Genomic DNA, 18,068 nt, shown 5'->3' on the forward strand with positions numbered 1-18,068 from the left:
TCCCCAGGAGACAAACCCGCTGCTTGTTCCATCTGGAGATGATGCTCGGTCTTCCTCCACCGCTGTAAAACATGGCCAGTGAATGTTTGTGGGGAAGACATCCCCCCCGCCCCATGCTTCTTGTTTAATGATGTGCTTTGAAATGTTTCGGTATGCCCTGTCTTGGCTTCGTGCTGCCGTCCTCCCAAGCGTGTGTTGTGATGCTCTGCGGAGCAAACGAGGACTTTGCTTTTGAGCGGCTCTTGGGGCTAGCAGGCAGGAGGGCAGCTGCCCGGCCTGCCTACGGGGGCTTTAGTCTCGTGGGCCTTTTCCTTCAGGACACAAGCGCAGGGGTGTCTTTGTGGTAATGATTTCTGTAAGTCGCTGCGTCCCTTCAGCTGTGCTCCCTCTGCCTGGGGATGTGGAGGGAGAGGAGGACCGGCCCTCCTCTTCTGTGGGGTGGCCTTGAAGGTGGATGCTCCCAGGGCTCTTCCCTTGCTGGTTATAAGCAGGCTGCGCTTGCAGCAGCCCTCCGACCCCTGGCTGGCTATCAGCAATGCGTGGCCGAGGATTTTGGCTCTGCTTTGCCTTCTCCCTTGCCATCAGCTGGCCTCAGTGCGAAGGAGGAGGTACGAGCTCTGCGTGAAGCAGTTCGTGCGACTGCGCTGCTCTCCCTCTGCGGGGTTTGTGGCATCTAATAAAGCATTCCTTTTACTTTGAAGCCATCTGAAGACATACAGATCCACGCTCCTTTTCTGTCCCCAGCTGCCTGTTCCACAAAATCTTGTGGGAACTCAGTAAATCTTTGAGCCCTTTATCCCTGTGTCAAGGTTGGTGGAATATTGGCTGCTGGGGAGCTGGACAGGCACACGCTGTGTGCTCATATAAACCTCCTGGCGTAAGGATGCCAAACTGAAACCTGGTATTCCATTTTTTAAGCTTTGCTTTTCCACTTCTGCTCTCTTGCTAACCAAGTGAGCTGTGTCCTTTCAGTCCTGATGAATCTGGCCACTGTTCCTCTCCACTGCCAAGCCCTGCTTTGGATGAAACTGTCTTTAATCAATGCAGGGGAGTATGAAGCTCCTTGCAGGAGATGCGTCTTCGTGAATATATTGCCATTTGGGATCACCTAGCTGGGAACTGTCATCCTGTTCCTTCCTTGCAAATATTTCAAAGGCAATTCTTTGTTTTTTCTTGTGGCTCTGAGAATGTTTCTCCTTTTTTTCTTCCTCCTTGTATCTGTCTGCGATCGTCTGTTCTCTGGTCAGGATTCATCACTGTTTCAAGAAATCAGCTGGCATTCTTTAGCTCTCCCTGGGGAAAAAAAAAAAAAACCCAAAAATGCAAACATGTGAATTCACCTTCAGAGCTAATAAACCATCTCGCAAAGCAGTAAGTGCGTTTCTCTGTAGTGCATCTTGCGCTCCTTACAGGTATATTCATTTCTCTAGTGAAGTTCGGTAGCCTCAGGCACTGAGTCACTCTCGCTCTGTGTTGCTTTTTATCCGTCCAGCACTGAGGCGGTGATGGGCTTTGAGAAACGGCCTGGGTGAGACCTAAGGAGCATCTTTGTATCTGCAGCTGGAGCAGCTGAATTTTGCTCTGCGGCATGTCTGCAAGCCCGGCCCGTCCTCGGGCTCCCTCCCTGTTTGCTCAAGGCTGGGGCTGCCCAGCAGGGCATGAATGAGAGCTTCTCTTCCCGACTGGCTGCTGCTCCCCCTCCTTCTCCCACCTCCTTCCCAAACCTCCTCTCTCCTCCCAGCTCAGCCCCTCTTGCCTGTCCCCCCTGAGCTCTGCCCCTCCAGCTGGAGCCGCAGGTTTATCTGGAGGCGAGGAGTCCCTCGTCTGTAAGCTGAGACCCAGGAGGAGGAGGAGGGATCTGCTGGACCCTGGAGGAGAAGCGGTTTGGCTGCCCAGGAGGAACGAAGAGAGGCAGAGCCTGGGCACCATGGCTGGATTCTCCCCTCTTGGGGTTCTCTTCCTATGTCAGCTCTTAGCCACAGCATCAGCTCAGGTAAGAAGCCTCATTTATGTCTTATGCTCAAAACCAAAGTCCGTAAGGGAAAAAGAGAGTGATCTGTGTATGTTGTACCTGCAGGATGAACTAGACAGGTTATTAGAGTCTAAACTTTATTAAAAATGCATGTGTTGCTTGTGCTGTTACCCAGAAAGTGCCTAGCAAGCACAGCTGGGTTTATACCTGTGTCGGTAGGCTTTTAGATCGTATCCTCATGTGTAGAAACTGCTGCTTTATACTTTCTGTAAAAGTATTGTGTTCCCATTCAGGACTGCAGCTACGAGAGATAAAGCCTTGGGAAAGGGGAGACCTGTTGATGTAAGAGAAACGGGTTTCTTTTACAGTGAAGTAATAGGTTGCCAATCGGGCTGATCTGATCTGGGTCTTCATCTGAACCAGAATTTCTTATTCCTTCCCTCAATCAATTTTCAAATTTTACACTTACAAAACAGCATAGTTAACCCTTGTTCACTTCAGACGTGAAGCTATATTAATCTTCCCTGGATGATGTTAATATTATTGCCCGGGGAAGTAACTCCTCAGTGAGGTTTTTCATTGTGTTAGTGAGGAATTTTTGCAGTCTGGCTTGGGAATTCAGAGCTGCCCTCATCTGCTGCGAGCAGAGCTGCTTCTACAATGAAACCTTTGTTCACTGAAGCTACGGCAAGTTGCTCTCTGGAGCCCTCTCCATACAGGAGTCATTTATTGGACCTTTCTTTCCTTCCCCCCACCTCAGACCTCCTCCAAAATCCCAGGTTTTCAAATGGCATCCTGCTCAGAGAGGAGACTTTCCCTTTCCCCTCTCTTCAGTGGTGTCCGCCTGGCTCTTCCATCACCCCATCAGACTGGGACTATAAATTAACTTTTAATGCCAAGCACTTGGCACCTATTTTCCATGGGCTTTGCATTTCCTCCTCTGCCCAAAACGAAATGTGCCTGTAGGCAGTGAGAACCGTTTCTTACCCAACCAAACCCATTTGCTGCCCAGCGACCAGCTCTGATTCCCAGCATAAGCCACCAGTTAAACGAGCTGGGAGCCCTGAGGATGTGCTCAGTCAAAAGGGTTTTCCAAAGAGCCTTGCACCGGTCCTGAGCTCCTCTGAGTCCACCCAGGATGGTGGGGGGCCCTGAGGGATGGAGGGTTAGCGCAGGTTTAGGCTTATGCTGTAGGACTTGGCCATTGCCATGTTAGCCCATATGTTTCTTCTGATGCAAAAATAAACTCTTCTCTCTCTCTTACCCCCAATCCTTTCAGAGAGTAGGACCACAAGGCCCTCCTGGACCACGAGGACCCCCTGGACCATCTGGCAAGGACGGCATAGATGTGAGTGCCGTACGGCAGAGGGCAGGCTCGGCCGAGGGAGGGCGAGGGGTGGAGCAGAGGCAGAGCCAACTGAGCAGAGAAGCTGCTCTTGTTCTCCAGAGCCGCAGCCTTTGGGCCATCCTTCAGAGGTGGATGGACCTGGAGAACCAGCCTACTCGCAAGAGACCTCCTTCTGCAAGAGTCAGAACAGCGAGTGGAGGTGCTGAGTGGCCTCAGGTTCTTTGCAGGATCAATCCCCTGGCTCAAGAGAGAGTTCAGGACACAGCTAGGGATTCGCGACCCTGCTTGCAAAGCAGAGTATTTCTCTTGTGGTGTCCAGGGAGGAGGGGGAACGTAATACAGTTGAGTGCATGGGTACAACGCACATTGGAGTCATTGCATGTTCTGTAGTTCAGAGGGAGGTTTATGGGACGCTTCAGAGCATCCACGTTTCTAGAGAGGCCCCAAGAAACTCAAATACGCAGCACTGGACGCTGCTCTTACTTACATTGGTTTTATTTCAACATTGTTAGCATGGGTATCCCCTAACTTACACTGGCATGTGAGAGGTCAGAATCTGGCTCGTGTGTTTCCAGACGTGAGTTGCCTTTAGTGGCACAAAAAGCAAAGGAAATGGGCACCCTTTTTTTCAGCAGGCAGCTCCGTATACGTACGCCTCCTGCAGAGGTAGAAGACTATGTACCACAGGACTTACTGGAGGAGAAAAATTTGTCCTGTTACTTTTAAGATTCCATAGAAATGAAAAAACTTGCTTCTGTGCATGTTGGATAAGGACTGTATTGTGTCCTGTAGTTGGCAGGGGATAAAAAGAGCATCAGATGGACCTTCAACAAGACCACATCAAATGCAAAAGGCCGGATTCCTGCTTCGATATTCAGTTTGAGTAGCGCTTGTCTCTCTAGGGTGGTTATGGAATAGGGCAGGGTTTTTCAAAGCTTGTCTGAAGTAAGTTTATTGGAATTGGGCCTTTAAGCAACCTTGAAAAAAATCTATTCATTCCATGCAGGTCATTTTCTTTTGGATAAGAAGGTAAAAAAAGATATATGAGTTCCCTGGTATGTGGTGAACAAGGAGCTTTTTTGTCTGCAGTGGTGAGCTTTCACAGTGGCTCTGTGAGCAAGGCTGGTCTGAAGAGAGAACCTCATTGATTTGCAGCTAGTCCCTCTAAAGTGTCCTTTCGACTAACGGGGACCGTTTTACTGAAAATCTCCCCCTGGTTTTGTAGCGTGAAAGGTTCAGAGCTAGTACCTCGATGGTTTCTCTCTGCTGTTTATCATGATGTGATAAAAGGCTTAAGGGGACAGCCTGGGAGAGGGCAAAGGACGCGTTCACGTTAGCAGCAGGGAGCCTGTGGAGTCACTGCAGCAGGACATCGGTGTGGCCGGCGGGCTTCGGGAAAGGGTGGCTGTGTTTCTGTACAGAGTGAAAAAGAAGAATTTGGGAGGGATGAAGCCCTTCAGACTTCAAGTCGTAACCAACTTCTGCATATAGGCAACCGGAAAGAAACAAATCCCTGTAATTGTGTCGTTCAGTTCCTGCTTTCTACAGGATATTTTACACCTTAATTCTGGAACAGCACCAGCATCACTTCTGATTGCTCTTCGAAACAGGAGCCTGGGGAGATGCTGCTCACGTGAACCTGTGCCCTTTTATCCACTGGTAAAAGCTTCGGAAGGCTCCCGGCAGGACAGGACCAAATAACACCACCTAATTAATACGGAGAAATTAGGCCTAATAAATCAAATGGCTGAGTAAAGTATTTCAGGTGGTAAATCTTGCAGTCCCAGCTTGAGTCTGCAGTTTTGGCTGCACAGGAATAGTCTCTCATTTGAACAGACTTGGTCTACATCCCTCCTATGGATCTAGGTGCCCTGTTCATGTGAGATGGTCAGGGACAGCCTCCGGGATGGTTTCTGCTGTTCAACAGGATATTTAGTCCTTTAAGGAATTGCGTAGGAGAAGAGATGCAGAGCTGTGGCTAGTGTTGAGCACAGTCATGAAGCCTCCCGGTTTAAGGGCTACCGTTTGTCTGGCAGTACCCTCCAAAAAATGGTGGCATATAAAATCCAGCACTGCTCTGCATTTTCATAGTGCTGCGTGGAGAGGATTGTGTGGAGCCTGAGTGGTAGTGCCAATTCTGCCACTGCAAAGAATGAAACCATTATTTTATTTCTTTTCTTTAGTGATGAGACTCGTTTTAAAGCACAATCAGAACTTTTCTGGACCGTATCTATGCAAGTTTCCTGAGCTCTGTAAGCCACTCCAGCTGGGTTGTCTTCACAGATGGCTTCGGACGAATGCTGTGTTGGGAAGAGTCGCTGAACGGTCTCTGAGCTGGATGAGTGCTGCCGAGGTGTTCAGCAGTCCCTTACCGTTAGCCGTGAGCAGTGAGCGATGCATAACGTACAGCTGAATTATTCAGGATATCTCCAAACAAACCTTGGATGAACCCCATAAGCACAATTTCTAGAAGCTCCGCTTTCATTCCTGCCTTTCAGTCAGAGCTGCAACATTAAGTCCCTCTGAAATATTTTATAATTATAGCCTTTAACATGCTTCACGTTTCATACTCGGTAACAAGCAAAATTTCTCCCTCCCATGAATAGAAACAGCATGTTATGATCGGAAGAATTAGCGACAAGTTCCTGTGAATTATTTCTGGGGATGTAATTCCCCAAATTGCTAATAAGCAATTGTCACTTTTCAAAAATCAAGCTTTTTTTTTTCTTGCCCACTTTTCATCTCCTGGCTTGACTTGCTAAGAAAGAGTAAACTTCCTTCCCTCTCATGTAGCACCAGGAGAGCATTTCCTTTTGCTGACAGCCTTTGCCTCTAATTCCCAGTGATCTGGCATTAGGGGTATAAACACTGATTAGGCTTTTAATTCAGCTGACTGAAGTTCTGGTGCTCCTGCAGAGTCCCGCAGGGGTCCACGATGGCAGGATCAAGGCTTATGATGGTCCTAAACAGCCTTTGCTGATGCTGTGACCTTGCTGTATGGATTGCCATCACACAGGCAAGAAAAAATGCAAGGGGCTGGCAGTCTCAAGTGATGGAGGAGGGAGTAAACCACTTCTACTGCCATTTTTAGCTGTCTTTTTCAAACCATTCATTGCAAAAGAACTGCTCTTTTCATTTCCTTGGCAGGGGACCTTCCCCACCTATGATAATGATAACTATTTATGGAAAATCTGTGGGCGAAGGACAGCAAAGGAGTTGCTTCAGCAAGACGGAGCATAAAGATCCCCCTGTTCAATGACCCTCTGCTCTGCACGTTGATCGGTCACCAATGCAGTACATAAATCCTCGTCTGAGCAAATCAAGGCAGCCAGTCTTGAGGGATTTGCCCACAGACTTCACAGTTGCCGACACAGTAAATATAGAAATGTGCTATAAATTCCACAACTTTGCTTACTGCCTTCTAACTCCTAATTATCAGGCCCACGGTGGGGATGGTGTTACTTCTAGCCTTGCTCTGTTAATAACCACCCTTTTTCCATATAGATTTTCTTCTTCCAGGGTATCAACATGCCCCTTCCCCTCTGCTCACCCACAATACCTGAGCCTCTCATGGTATTTAGTGCACTTGTCCTAAAGCCAGGAGGGGAGGGTACCATCCAGACATCTGGAACTGGGACACACAGTGATTTTCTGCGGGATGAGATGGGAAACCAAGCTCCAGTCAAGCTCCAGCTATTCACAAACGATTGCCTCTTTTGGGGGCTAACAATAAAACACAAATATCTTGTTGTCTGAGGTCCATGCAAGCTCCTGGATGATGTTACAGCTGGCTGAGCTAGAACAAGTGATTCAAAGACTTTTAAAATATTGTCTCCCAAACACCTTTAATGCTGTTCTTAAAAGTTGCTTTCCGTTCGGATAGGAAAAAATGAGCGCTTTTGAAATATTTTATAGAAATTTGATTTAATCCAGATTGTGCAATTGGATTAGGTGGAATGCAGTTGGGGGCTTTGTTCATTTGCTTTTCCTGTCAAAGTTTAGTCATGAAGAAAATCATTGTAGCCAGTTTGTTCGTTCTTTACTTTCTGATAGTCCCCAGCTCCTGGGGGTACCACAGTTTCATGCTGTGTCCTGGATACCTGGAGCTTATCATTGTATCCCTCTGTTTCATCAGGCAGATGTTTGAAAGCCTTGATAGCCATCCAGCTTCCTCTCTGTCCCGCTTGCAGACAAGCCCAAGTGCCAATAATTTCTAAGTATATCTGGAAAAAGTTGGAGGTGCTGAGCACCCTTCAGAAGCACTGGTTCTCTCTGGGAGGCTGAGGATGTGGGTTTCGCCAAATCTGCTGTGGTAGATGTGGAAAAGGCTATCCCAGTTCATCCTGCTTTAGGGGGTAGCAGGATCTGGAGCATCAGCTTCCTAAAACTGAGCATGGTAAATCTTGGAGCGGGCGTGAAGGGAGAGTTGAGCGCTATGACAGCTGGGAACACCATTGCTGCAAAAAAGTCAACAGAAGGAGGTTCAGCACTGACACTGATGTCTTTTCTCTTTCATTTAGGGAGAGCCGGGCCCTCCTGGTTTGCCAGGCCCACCAGTAAGTATTTTCTGGTCGACATTGACTTGCTCATCCTTTTGAGAGGTGACTCTCAAAGCTAAGAGCTAAGACTTACTGGCTCACCTTCCGCTTCATCTGCAGCAGAATTTCCATAAGGGGTACACAGGAGTGGAGATGCTCAGTGGTGGTCCTGGGGACAAACACATTCTCCTGCTTCATTGCTAGCGGAGGATACGCATGAAATAAAGCTTGCCTATCACCAGTATAAAAAAACTGGCACTAAGCCACATATGCGTGGTTATTTTGGGGGTTGGTCTGAGTCTGCTTCAGCTCCTCAGTCTGCCAAGGGGTGCTCAGAATCGTACCAGGTGGCACAGCTCTTTGCTTTGGGCCACTTACCCCATCCCTTTCTACCCCTTTCTACCCCTCTACTAGGAACAGCTTATGAGTAACTGTATGTGGAACTGAGCCAAAGCACTGAAATGAATTTAGGATTTGGATATGGATTCATGGCGAGTTTCGTCTCTCTGCAGGAATTCTTCCATGTTGCATGGTGTAAGATTAACACATCAACAAATGAACTTCCATCTTGTGGTTCTCTTACGTTAAAAATAATTGCCTGTTTATCTGATTTAGGGGCCAAAAGGTGCACCAGGGAAGCCCGGAGCAGCTGGTGAAGCCGGATTGCCTGGCCTTCCTGGAGTGGATGTGAGTATTTTGTCATCTTCTCTTAGATCTTTTAAATATTTCACCTAGGCATGGGTGTTTTCCTGAAGCATCTCATCAATTTTCTCTGTGTCTAGTGGAGAAGCAAAGTGGGTCCTGGGTCTGTGTAGGTGTCTTGCATATCAGGAGAAATTTTAAGAGTTGAAAGCATCTCCTGATTGAATTAAGGAGTATAAGAACAATTTTGAGATGCATAACCGATAGGATGGCACTCTCACAATGAAACATTGCAGTTATTCAGAGGTGCACTGAGCAAGTCTGCAGAAATACAGGCATCACTTGGCATTTCTGGAGCAAACCCATTGAGCCTCAATTGAGAAATCCAGTTGCACTTATTAGCTGAGCCTTGCTGGTCTCTGGCCTGGGATTTGCCCCACAGCTCTGGACAGGTGACTGCATGCAGTCGAGTTTTCCCAGCTTAGCACCTCACCGCCATGGTAGCTGAGTGTGGGAAAGGTTTTAGCCAGCACGTTTTCTTCTGCCTCAGGTGAGGGGAAGCATTCAGTCAGCTTCCACAGCTAAGCTGCAACTCAGTAAAGACCAGTAACAAGACTACTTGGTGGTGGTCATCCACGCTTACAATGCACAGGGAACAGTACGGATAATTTCCTTCGGGTCCTTTCCTTTATGATTAATTACAGAGAGAAATAAAATGGTTAGGCTTTCCTGAGAGCTTGGCATCCAGATGATTTGTGTAGGGACTTCCTATAGCTCTTATTACTGTATTTCTCTGTTTTCACAATTTTTTTTTTTTTTTTTAACAGGGTTTAACAGGAACCGATGGCCCACCTGGCCCAAATGGGCCTCCAGGAGACCGTGTGAGTACCACATTAGATCCTAAGTCCCTTTAAATGAACATTGTCACTGTTTGTATTGATGATTCCTCATTGCTGTGTCAATTGGTGACATTTGAGTGTTGATTACAATGGCTTATTTACCCGTAAATACTTGCAGAATACTTGGACCCTTGAAATGAAGCCTCAGATGGCTTTTCATTAGGCAGGGCATGAGATCATCTTTCTTTCACATGGTTTTGAATGGGTTTGGATAGCCTCAGTGATGGGAGTACCAGTGCAGAACAGCTCTGGTGGTATTTCAAGTATCTAGAAAATTCCTTGAAGCAGTTGGCAGACTTAATTACAAAGTTTATCAAAGTGAAGCTATTTTGGCCTTTATTTGCAGTCTGAGTACGCAGCTCTGTTATGTTTGTAATTACTGCTACTGTGTATTAACTGTTTCAACTTTTGCCTTTTGTTCATTCTGGGGCTGTCCATATGGTTGACATTATTAGTTGCTTTGGCATAGGCTTCCCCAGCCAGCGTAGCAAGAAATGAGTTTTTTCCTGCTTTCTGCATATTACAGCTCTACTAAGGGGCACCACAGGGATAGAGAAATGACTGCCTGAGCTGTTACAGATGTCCTTCAGATTATCTACAATGGGCCCAGAAAGGCACTTAGGCCTCCTTATGACATTAAGAACTAAACATGAGTGAGCCATTCAGCGCAGATTTTTATCCAGCATGGTTATTTTTCTGTCTCCCAGTGTGGGAAAATAAGACATGTATCCACAGCTGGTTTATTGGTCTCCTGAACTGGGGGCTACAATGATGGGCTGAACACACATCACAACGTGCAGAGGTTAAAAAAGGTTCAATATATCTCAATAATCCATTTGTTGCCCTAAGGAGTTACCCAAAGCTCAAAACTCTGAGAGCGGTCTCATTTAGTTAAAGGGATGAGTGATAGAGCCATGTATCTTTGATACGCTCTTCTTCCTTTCCCGTGTGCAAGGCAAAGTGCGCTTGGCCGCTGCGAAAGTTGAGTGGCAGGACCCAAGCATTTGGTCACAGCTCCAAGCCTCCGTCCTTTGGCACTGCACTAAAAACCATCTCCTTTGCTTTTCCTCCTGCCCATCTTTCTCCCCAGAGACCCAGGGCTGCAAAATCCTGACCACTCTCAGACAGTCTGTGGCAAGAGTCCAGCACCTTCTGGGAACTGATCCCTGATTTTTAAAATAGAAAAGTGCAGGACCACACACAGAAGACTCTGAGCAGTTTTGTGCCCCCGTTTCATGTTCAGTGGTAGTATTTGCCCATGCCCACTTTAGCACACAAGCTCCTAGTTTGCAGGGTAATGGAGCAGGTAATTTCTGGGCACACGAACTTCCTCTTCAGCTGTTTAGTAGAAGCTGTTTTAGCACAGTTACCATACTACATGCTCTGATTTGACATGCTTTCCCATGTCTCAGGCTCTCAGCATGGGGTAAACTTGAGACCTGTTGTCATTTATGGGAGCTTTTCAAGGTCAGTGGTCCATCTGGAAAATTGTTTTAACTGGTCTAATAAAAGCCTGGAAAAATCAAAACCCTGTAAATCTTAGCGCTCCAAAAGGACAGCACCGTTATCCCGACTTTCTTCCTTCTGCTCAACTTTAAGAACATGTTTCAGTCTCCAGGAATCACTGAAATAAGCAGGTGTGTGCTTACTGTTGTGGGATTGAATTCATGCTTCACGCTATGACTTCTCCTGAACAAGCCTGTTTTTCCGAACTTGGGAGTCTGAGAGCGAAGGTGTTTAGCATATGGAAGTGGGCTCATGGAAGACAGTTTTTAGAAATACATTATTGCTAAACATTTCTTTTCCTCTCTATGCCACACTTCATCAGTCCAACAGTGATTCATGTCTGACCAGGGACAGAGTATTGTGAAGGCAGCATACCAAAATGGTTTTTATCTTAGATACTCCCATTGCTATCAGCATCTGTTAGCTTTTCTCATGGTTCTGCTTGCAGACTGATTAGATCAAGCCTACTTGTTTTTTCAATTAAAAAAATCCTTTAGTTTAGCCAGAAACAAGCTGGGTTCCAACCTCAGTGCCAGATACTGGTGTCCTTCACTGGAAAGTTTTCAAAGGCCATTTTGAAGTTTGGTTCTTTACACTGTAAGCAATGAGGAAAACATAATTATTCATATTTATTTATGAATGCCATATTAATCAAGTATTTCCTGTGCTCCATAGTTGTATATTCATAAAGTATATTACTTTAAAGTGAAAAATTATGGTGAGATTGTTTTCTAATCAAAAGAGAAAGAACATTGTTACCAGGAGAATGAGTTGAGTCAGACAATGTTATTAAAATCGAGGTGTAAATGAGAGTCTGTCCTTTGAACTTAATGGAGTCACGTCAGCTTGCTCAGGGACTCGATGATCTTTTGCTGTACCAGGAACGTTCGCTGCCGCGTGCTGCACCTTACACCCTCAAAGATACCAAAATTAAGGAGAGTAAAGTGCTGACGCTTGGCACTTTGGGTACTCTGCCAGCCTTTTGGCGTTGCGTTAGGTTTATGGTTGGACTCGATGATCTTAAAGGTCTTTTCCAGCCTAAATGATCCTACAATTCTGTCGGCCAAAGCAGAAAGGGGCTATGCAGCTGGTTTCAGTGGGGGCAGGATTAGGGTGCAAGTCAGCAGGTGCCAAGAATTCAATGTTTTCTTTACAGGAGGAGATCCCAGCTTCTCCCTTACAACCCTCAGTGGTTGTAAGGACTTCAGCCTAAAGATAAAAGTGACTGGAAGAAAAGCAGAGTAATCTGCAGTAAGAGAAGTGAATGAGCTGACATTTGCAGCAGAGTTGATTTTTATTGGATTACGGTCCTCTCCTCACAAGACTCCTCTTAATGAGGCCTTGGGTCCTCTGTATCTTTCTCCTTAAGCTTAACAAGGGAAAATATTTCTAATCTCATTTGGTATGTGGAATATTAGGAAAGGGCTGGAGTTGTCCCTGGGATCCCAATAAGCAGCCGCGTGTTGGGATGTTTTCCAGATCTGCCCATCTGCCTTGTTCTCCTGGTCCAAGGGGCAGAGACCATTTAATTCCAGCTCAGGACATCATTCTCGAGATGTTTCTGTGCAGCATTTTGAGAACTTTTGGAAAACAGGTTTGGGCAACCGGGCTGGCGAGAGGCTGAGGAAGCCTCGTGCTGTAATCGCTCTTTGTCCCCTGCGCAAGGAGATGAGGGTTTTGCTGGCGGTAGTTTAACACAGCCCATAAATAACAATGTCGTTTGTTCTGTGTTTAAGTCTGTCACCTTCTTACTTTTTTAAGTTCTGCCTTTATCAGAGAGCAACGTCAGCCGACAACCATACAAATGCAGGCAAAAAGCTGTCTGCAGCAGGGCCTTGAGAACCACGCAGCTCTTCTGCAGCTCCCGAGTGTCAGCACAGCTTAGAGAAACTCACTGCGAGGGCTGCATCCGTGCTGTTCAGCAAACTATTATTTTATTTATCATTCACCCCAAAGTACGCTGGCATTTCTGCACCTCCACCTCTTTTTTTTTTTCCTTTCCTTTTTTTTTTCCTTTCCTTTTTTTTTCCTTTCCTTTTTTTTTCCTTTCCTTTTTTTTTCCTTTCCTTTTTTTTTCCTTTCCTTTTTTTTTTCCTTTCCTTTTTTTTTTCTTTCCTTTTTTTTTTCTTTTGAAAAGGAGTGGCAAAATCGCTCTGCTCTCATCAGCTGCCTGCCTCTGCTTTTCCTTTCCCCGTCGCAGCAACAGCTGTTTTCAGAGGAGGCTCTCGGACCCGAGAGCATCAGGCAGCAATGCACACCCAGTATCTCTTGGAGATATCTTCACAGCTGCTGACCAAGATCAACCCACCACACTGGTTTTTTTGTTCATTTTTATATTTCCATTTACTCTCTGTTTCCGAATTACTACCTATAATTAATTTTACAGTCTACCAGCCAGTGTTGGCATCTTTGCAATGCATCAAAGGGATTAAGAAGGTCGGTCTGTCTGTCTTACTATCTTTAGTTAAGCAGGAACATAACAACTTCAAGAATGACTTAATTCTAGTCAAAGACATAAGATCACCAAACTCTAGTCAAGCTTAAGAGTAAGAATGCAAATTGGGAAAAGGAGACTGGGGATTTGCCAAGGAAAGCTAGTGAAGAGGCAGAAGCTGCCAAATCTTTGTCTTTGCTTGAACGGAAAATGTATGAATTAATAAAATTCACTAGAATGAGTCCAAATCTTGTAAATAGTTTCAGATAATTTAGTCGTTGGATCTACAGTATGAAGACATTATGAATGAGAAAATTTCAAATGGATGAAATTCAATTTATGAACATTTAGATATTCGTGGAGACTAATCTGAGGCCAGCTGTGACTTGCAGAAGTGTCTGTTCAGTCTTTCAGGAGCAGCTCATGTTTTAGTCTCTACTCTCTCTTGACCAGCAAATGGTGAAGGAAGTTGCTGGGGCCAGTTCTGAACATCCATCCCTACTATCTTAAAATGTTCTTTAGTCAAGTAATTAATCAGGAATGACAGTCATTATCCGTAAGTTTCTGTCCTTATATTTGTGAATTCAGCTGAGCATCCCCATTTGCGTGCTGTTTCTGTAAGACACTGCTGGAGTTTTCAAGCAAAGACTGATGTCGAGGAGAGCAGGCGTTGGTGTCTACCCATGCGGAGGTTTCTGGTTTAGCCCTGCTAATTTGCACTCTGTTTTATTCCTGTAGGGCGCATTAGGACCTGCCGGGCCACCTGGACCAGCTGTAAGTACCTCCTAGACCTGCATATGTAAAGATGGTGTATAATATTACGCCAAAACTATCACCAAGACAAGAGGGGAAACCTTGTATCCCAAACAAAGGGATCAAAGCCTGACTGAGTGAAAGTATTTTTTTGACGTGTTTAAATATGTATGTATGACCTGTTCTGGTAACACAGGGCCTGTTCTTAGTCTCCGAGATGTTAAAAGCAAGCCAGCTTGGGATAAAGACTAGCATATTAAATGCTATCAAAATTATTAGACATTAGATAATGTCTAATAGAAATGAAAAGAAAAAAAAGGAAAAGTAGATAAACTAGAATGTTGTCTTTGTAAATCTTTGTGTCTCATTATCATGTCACTGTATGTGGCTTTACTTAGAGATGTCTCATAGGTAACAGCGATATAAAGGGAATACAAATTATTGGAAGTAACAAAAGGATTGATTAAGACTCCAGCTCTGCTCTGATTGCAAATTACAATCATTGGGGACAGGGGAGTGCTAAGGAAACTTAAAAGAAAAAAAAAAAAAAGCAGCATTTTCTGAGGTTTGTTTTTTTCCTGTACGTTCAGTTTCTAAGTGATCTTTTACTGTTCTGAATGTTGTTTCCAGGGCAAAGGACTGCCAGGACCTCCAGTAAGTAATGAGGCTCTTTTTCAAAAAAGAGGTTTAAATTATTGTACTAGCTTTATTGGATACCTTGAGTGTTACGAACCCACCCCAGGCCTTGGGTCCCTCTCCTGTGCCAGGCAGAGGAACGTGGAGTCCTACAGGTCGGCAGCCTTGGGGGTTTTTCATGCTTACCTTACCCCCAGGGAGGCTGGCAGTGGTGTAAATTCAAGGCACAGCAGCCTTCTTCTTCCAGCTTCGCTGGAAGCGACCAACTCTGGGACAGCTTTTGTTCGGTGGTTTCCTGGAGCATCGCAGAGCTGCTCTGTGTCCGAGGGGATGCAGATGTTGGCACAGGCGATGATGACAAGAGCATGTTCCGTGGGAAGGTGGAGCAAAAAGAAAGATGTGCTTTGGTAAACTGATTGTCTGGGTGCAGGATTGGCTCCTCAGAGGGATCAGACAAATGAGTACAGCCAGACTGTTCGTTTGCTGTGGGCTTTGGCAGCTATGTGAGGTGGCCATGGGTGTAAGGATCTTCTCTCTGTTCAACAGGGGCCTCCAGGACCCAGTGGGCTCCCAGGTGGAAATGGATTTCGGGGTCCTCCTGTGAGTTTCTCCTACCATTTGATTCTCATTTACTGAACGTGCCACAACCACAGAAGAATGAGGTTTATTTCTGGTCTCTTACCCCGTTCTGGAAGCGTGATGCACAAGACACTATGACCTCTACAAATGCCTACAGGCAATGCTATTCCTTGTATCAGCTTGGGTAGGGTCACCCCAGTCAACCAGTGCAATGCCAAAGATGTGGAACTGCTTGCAGCCATATCTTCCTTTACCAACTATGAGTGAGGACAAAAGAGCAGCCAATGTTTCGAGAACAGAGATTAGTTACCAGCTGACATGTACTTTCAGCATCCTCAAAAGAAGCTACTGCACAGAACGGGTCTGACCTGAGGGAGCCCATTCTGCAGAAGCACACCGTCATTTTTGGGTGCCCACAGCTCCACTGGAGAGGTACAGAGCCAGTGGAAGCAGGGATGTAGGTGCAGGGATATGTTCTTCTGCCCTAATCCTTATACTTCCAGATGGCATCTGCTCTTCTCTTTGTAGTCATAGAAGCCTCTGCAGAAAGAAAAGTGCAGTTTAGTCCCGTTAGAGATATCTTGCCCCACATTCACAAATATGCAATTGTATTTAGTAGCCACCCTTCCTTTCCCTTTTCTTTTTAATTTAAATGATTAAGAAGGGGAATTCTTTCTGTTTTTCACTCTGTTTAGGGACCTTTTGGTCTGCCAGGATTCCCAGGGCCTCCTGGACCACCCGGACCTCCCGTAAGTTGAGACTTGCAAATATAAATGTGAGAAAATTCCCATGGGGAGTCCAGAATTTTCTTCCTGCTGCCAGAACGTGCGCGTTTTATTTGCTGCCATTGCCTTGAGTGCTCCTTTTCCGGGCTAAGTTTCAGCAGGCCGTAAACACCGTGCCCCAAGGAGAGCAGTGACTTTTCACTGGCTGCACTTTGGTGTGTTGATTATCTCCTGTTTATTGTCTGTGCTGCGGGGGTGGAGGAACCTAAAGACGTCCAGGCTTTATGGCACGGACAGATCGCAGGGTGGGCTTTCTGTTCTCTCCAGGTTTATATGCTTGCTTGGATCACGATGGGTTCTTGTAGGGCCAGCAAGGGAGGCTTGAAAGCAGCAAGCCTCTGTTTTGGGTTTGCTGCGGTACCTCTGGAGGGCTGGAGGGATAGGGAGGTCTTTCCCAAGGAACTTCCCTGGCTCGAAGGACGGCCAGGCACAGCTGCTCTTCCCAAATTGCTGCCTTTATCACCTAAGGCTCGAGGCTCTTCCCCAAGCTCATCTGTGCATCTCCAGGGGATAACTGCACCCTTGACACGTCTGTGTTGAGGACTGGTGCTGCTCATAACGCTCTGGATTCAGGGGCTGCATTTTGTGTTGTGGGGCTGGGTATCTGCCTCGTGCTCATCCAACTGAGCTGGGTCTGTAAAGTGCATTTTCTAGAAATTTTATTTCCTCCTGCTGTTTGTCTTGATGTATTTAAAAGACCATATTTCATGAATTGCAGGGTCTTCCAGGCACCCTTCCTGATGGCGGTGGGGACCTTCAGGTAGGTTTTTCTTTATGTAGCATGAAAATATTTTTTGGTTTAATCCTTGATGTGACTTTTCGTTGGCATACTTGGGTGACCCTGAGACCATTTAACATGCACCGTTCAGACCTGCAGACGTGGGTCTAAACTGCCGTACTGCAGAACGCATAAGTGTTGCGTGCATCTTTACAAGACTGAAATGTTCTTTCAAGGAGGTAGGTATGCTAGTGCCTTTTTTCCTTGATCTTTGCTTTCCAGTTTGCTTTCCAAAAATGCAGGTTTTGCATACATTCTTCATTTACAAAACAACTTTAGCATTTGGTAAATGACAACAGCTTTTCCTGCATCTGTTTCCTATCCTGCTTTGGAAGAGAAAAGGTTGTGCGTGTTGCGCTGTTTATTTCCATGGATGGTGGCACCGGGTTCCTATGGGCATATGCTTTGTTCAGACTTACTTCCTTATGAGAAAGTCTTGATTCCTTTCTTTCAAGGGAATGAAAGGAGTGTTAAGTCCATGGACGATGGAAGTGACATTTCCAGATCTCGCAGCTGTTGTTGTGACAGCATCTTTGGTTTTCTAATTGGCATGCCCCAAAAAAGCTCAGAGTCGGTTTAGACTGCCTTATGGCAAGTCACGTGGAAGTTAATAGAAAATGATGCTATTTCTGCAATTTTAATTTAAGTTACCCTGTGGCATATACTAGAAAATTAAATTCCTGCTACAGAGGTGTAGCCTGAGGTTTTATTAAAAGAAAAAAAAAGAAACGAAAGAAAAGCTGCAGAAGAAAATCTCATTCCCTATTTATAGTTTTTAGAGTATGGCCTTTTAAGCCCCATTAAATTTCCATGCATGTTCTCATTTGTTCCCAGTCAAACTAGAGTTCCCACCGGGCGCTCACCCACCCCTAGACATCTGCAGTACCAGCTTATTGGTATTTGGGTTAATTTTTTATAGGTCCCCTTCTGATAAACTGTAATGCTTGTCCTTGTTTCAGTTAGGCGAGTTATCTAATGGAAATCAACAGGGGTCAATGAATGCATAGAATTAAATATGTTCCTAATGATTTACAAGATATCCATCCAGCTTCACTGGTGAACTGTGGTTCTCCACTATTTTGGACCGTGGACCACTGTCAGCCTTCAGAATTTTTCACAGTCCATGCACGGATGCTCAAAGTGAGGCAGACCGTTCATAAATCATCATTTTGTGGGTTACTGGGGGCCTGAGGACCTG

General features: G+C 45.7%; 1 protein-coding gene across 10 annotated transcripts in view; it reads left to right on the forward strand.

Moving 5' to 3' along the window:
• The first annotated feature begins 1,499 nt into the window (after positions 1 to 1,499).
• COL9A3 (collagen type IX alpha 3 chain) overlaps positions 1,500 to 18,068 on the forward strand; it is a 40,216-nt gene continuing 23,647 nt past the window's right edge. For 2 of the 10 annotated variants that reach the window (XR_014229641.1, XM_082325732.1), the window contains exons 1-11: positions 1,500 to 1,993; positions 3,252 to 3,320; positions 5,504 to 5,673; positions 7,841 to 7,876; positions 8,474 to 8,545; positions 9,328 to 9,381; positions 14,078 to 14,113; positions 14,723 to 14,746; positions 15,275 to 15,328; positions 16,003 to 16,056; positions 16,811 to 16,852. Coding sequence is in view for 9 of the 10 variants with exons in the window: in XM_082325732.1 (XP_082181858.1) it covers positions 1,963 to 1,993; positions 3,252 to 3,320; positions 5,504 to 5,673; positions 7,841 to 7,876; positions 8,474 to 8,545; positions 9,328 to 9,381; positions 14,078 to 14,113; positions 14,723 to 14,746; positions 15,275 to 15,328; positions 16,003 to 16,056; positions 16,811 to 16,852 (642 nt within the window). In the remaining variant the exon portion in view is untranslated. Of the gene's footprint in view, positions 1,994 to 3,251; positions 3,321 to 5,503; positions 5,674 to 7,840; positions 7,877 to 8,473; positions 8,546 to 9,327; positions 9,382 to 14,077; positions 14,114 to 14,722; positions 14,747 to 15,274; positions 15,329 to 16,002; positions 16,057 to 16,810; positions 16,853 to 18,068 lie in introns of those variants that run through there. The other 8 variants (XM_082325729.1, XM_082325728.1, XM_082325725.1 and 5 more) reach the window with 8 other exon arrangements.

The sequence above is a fragment of the Platalea leucorodia genome (genome assembly GCF_965183815.1).
Source record: "Platalea leucorodia genome assembly, chromosome: 13".
NCBI lineage: Eukaryota > Metazoa > Chordata > Aves > Pelecaniformes > Threskiornithidae > Platalea > Platalea leucorodia.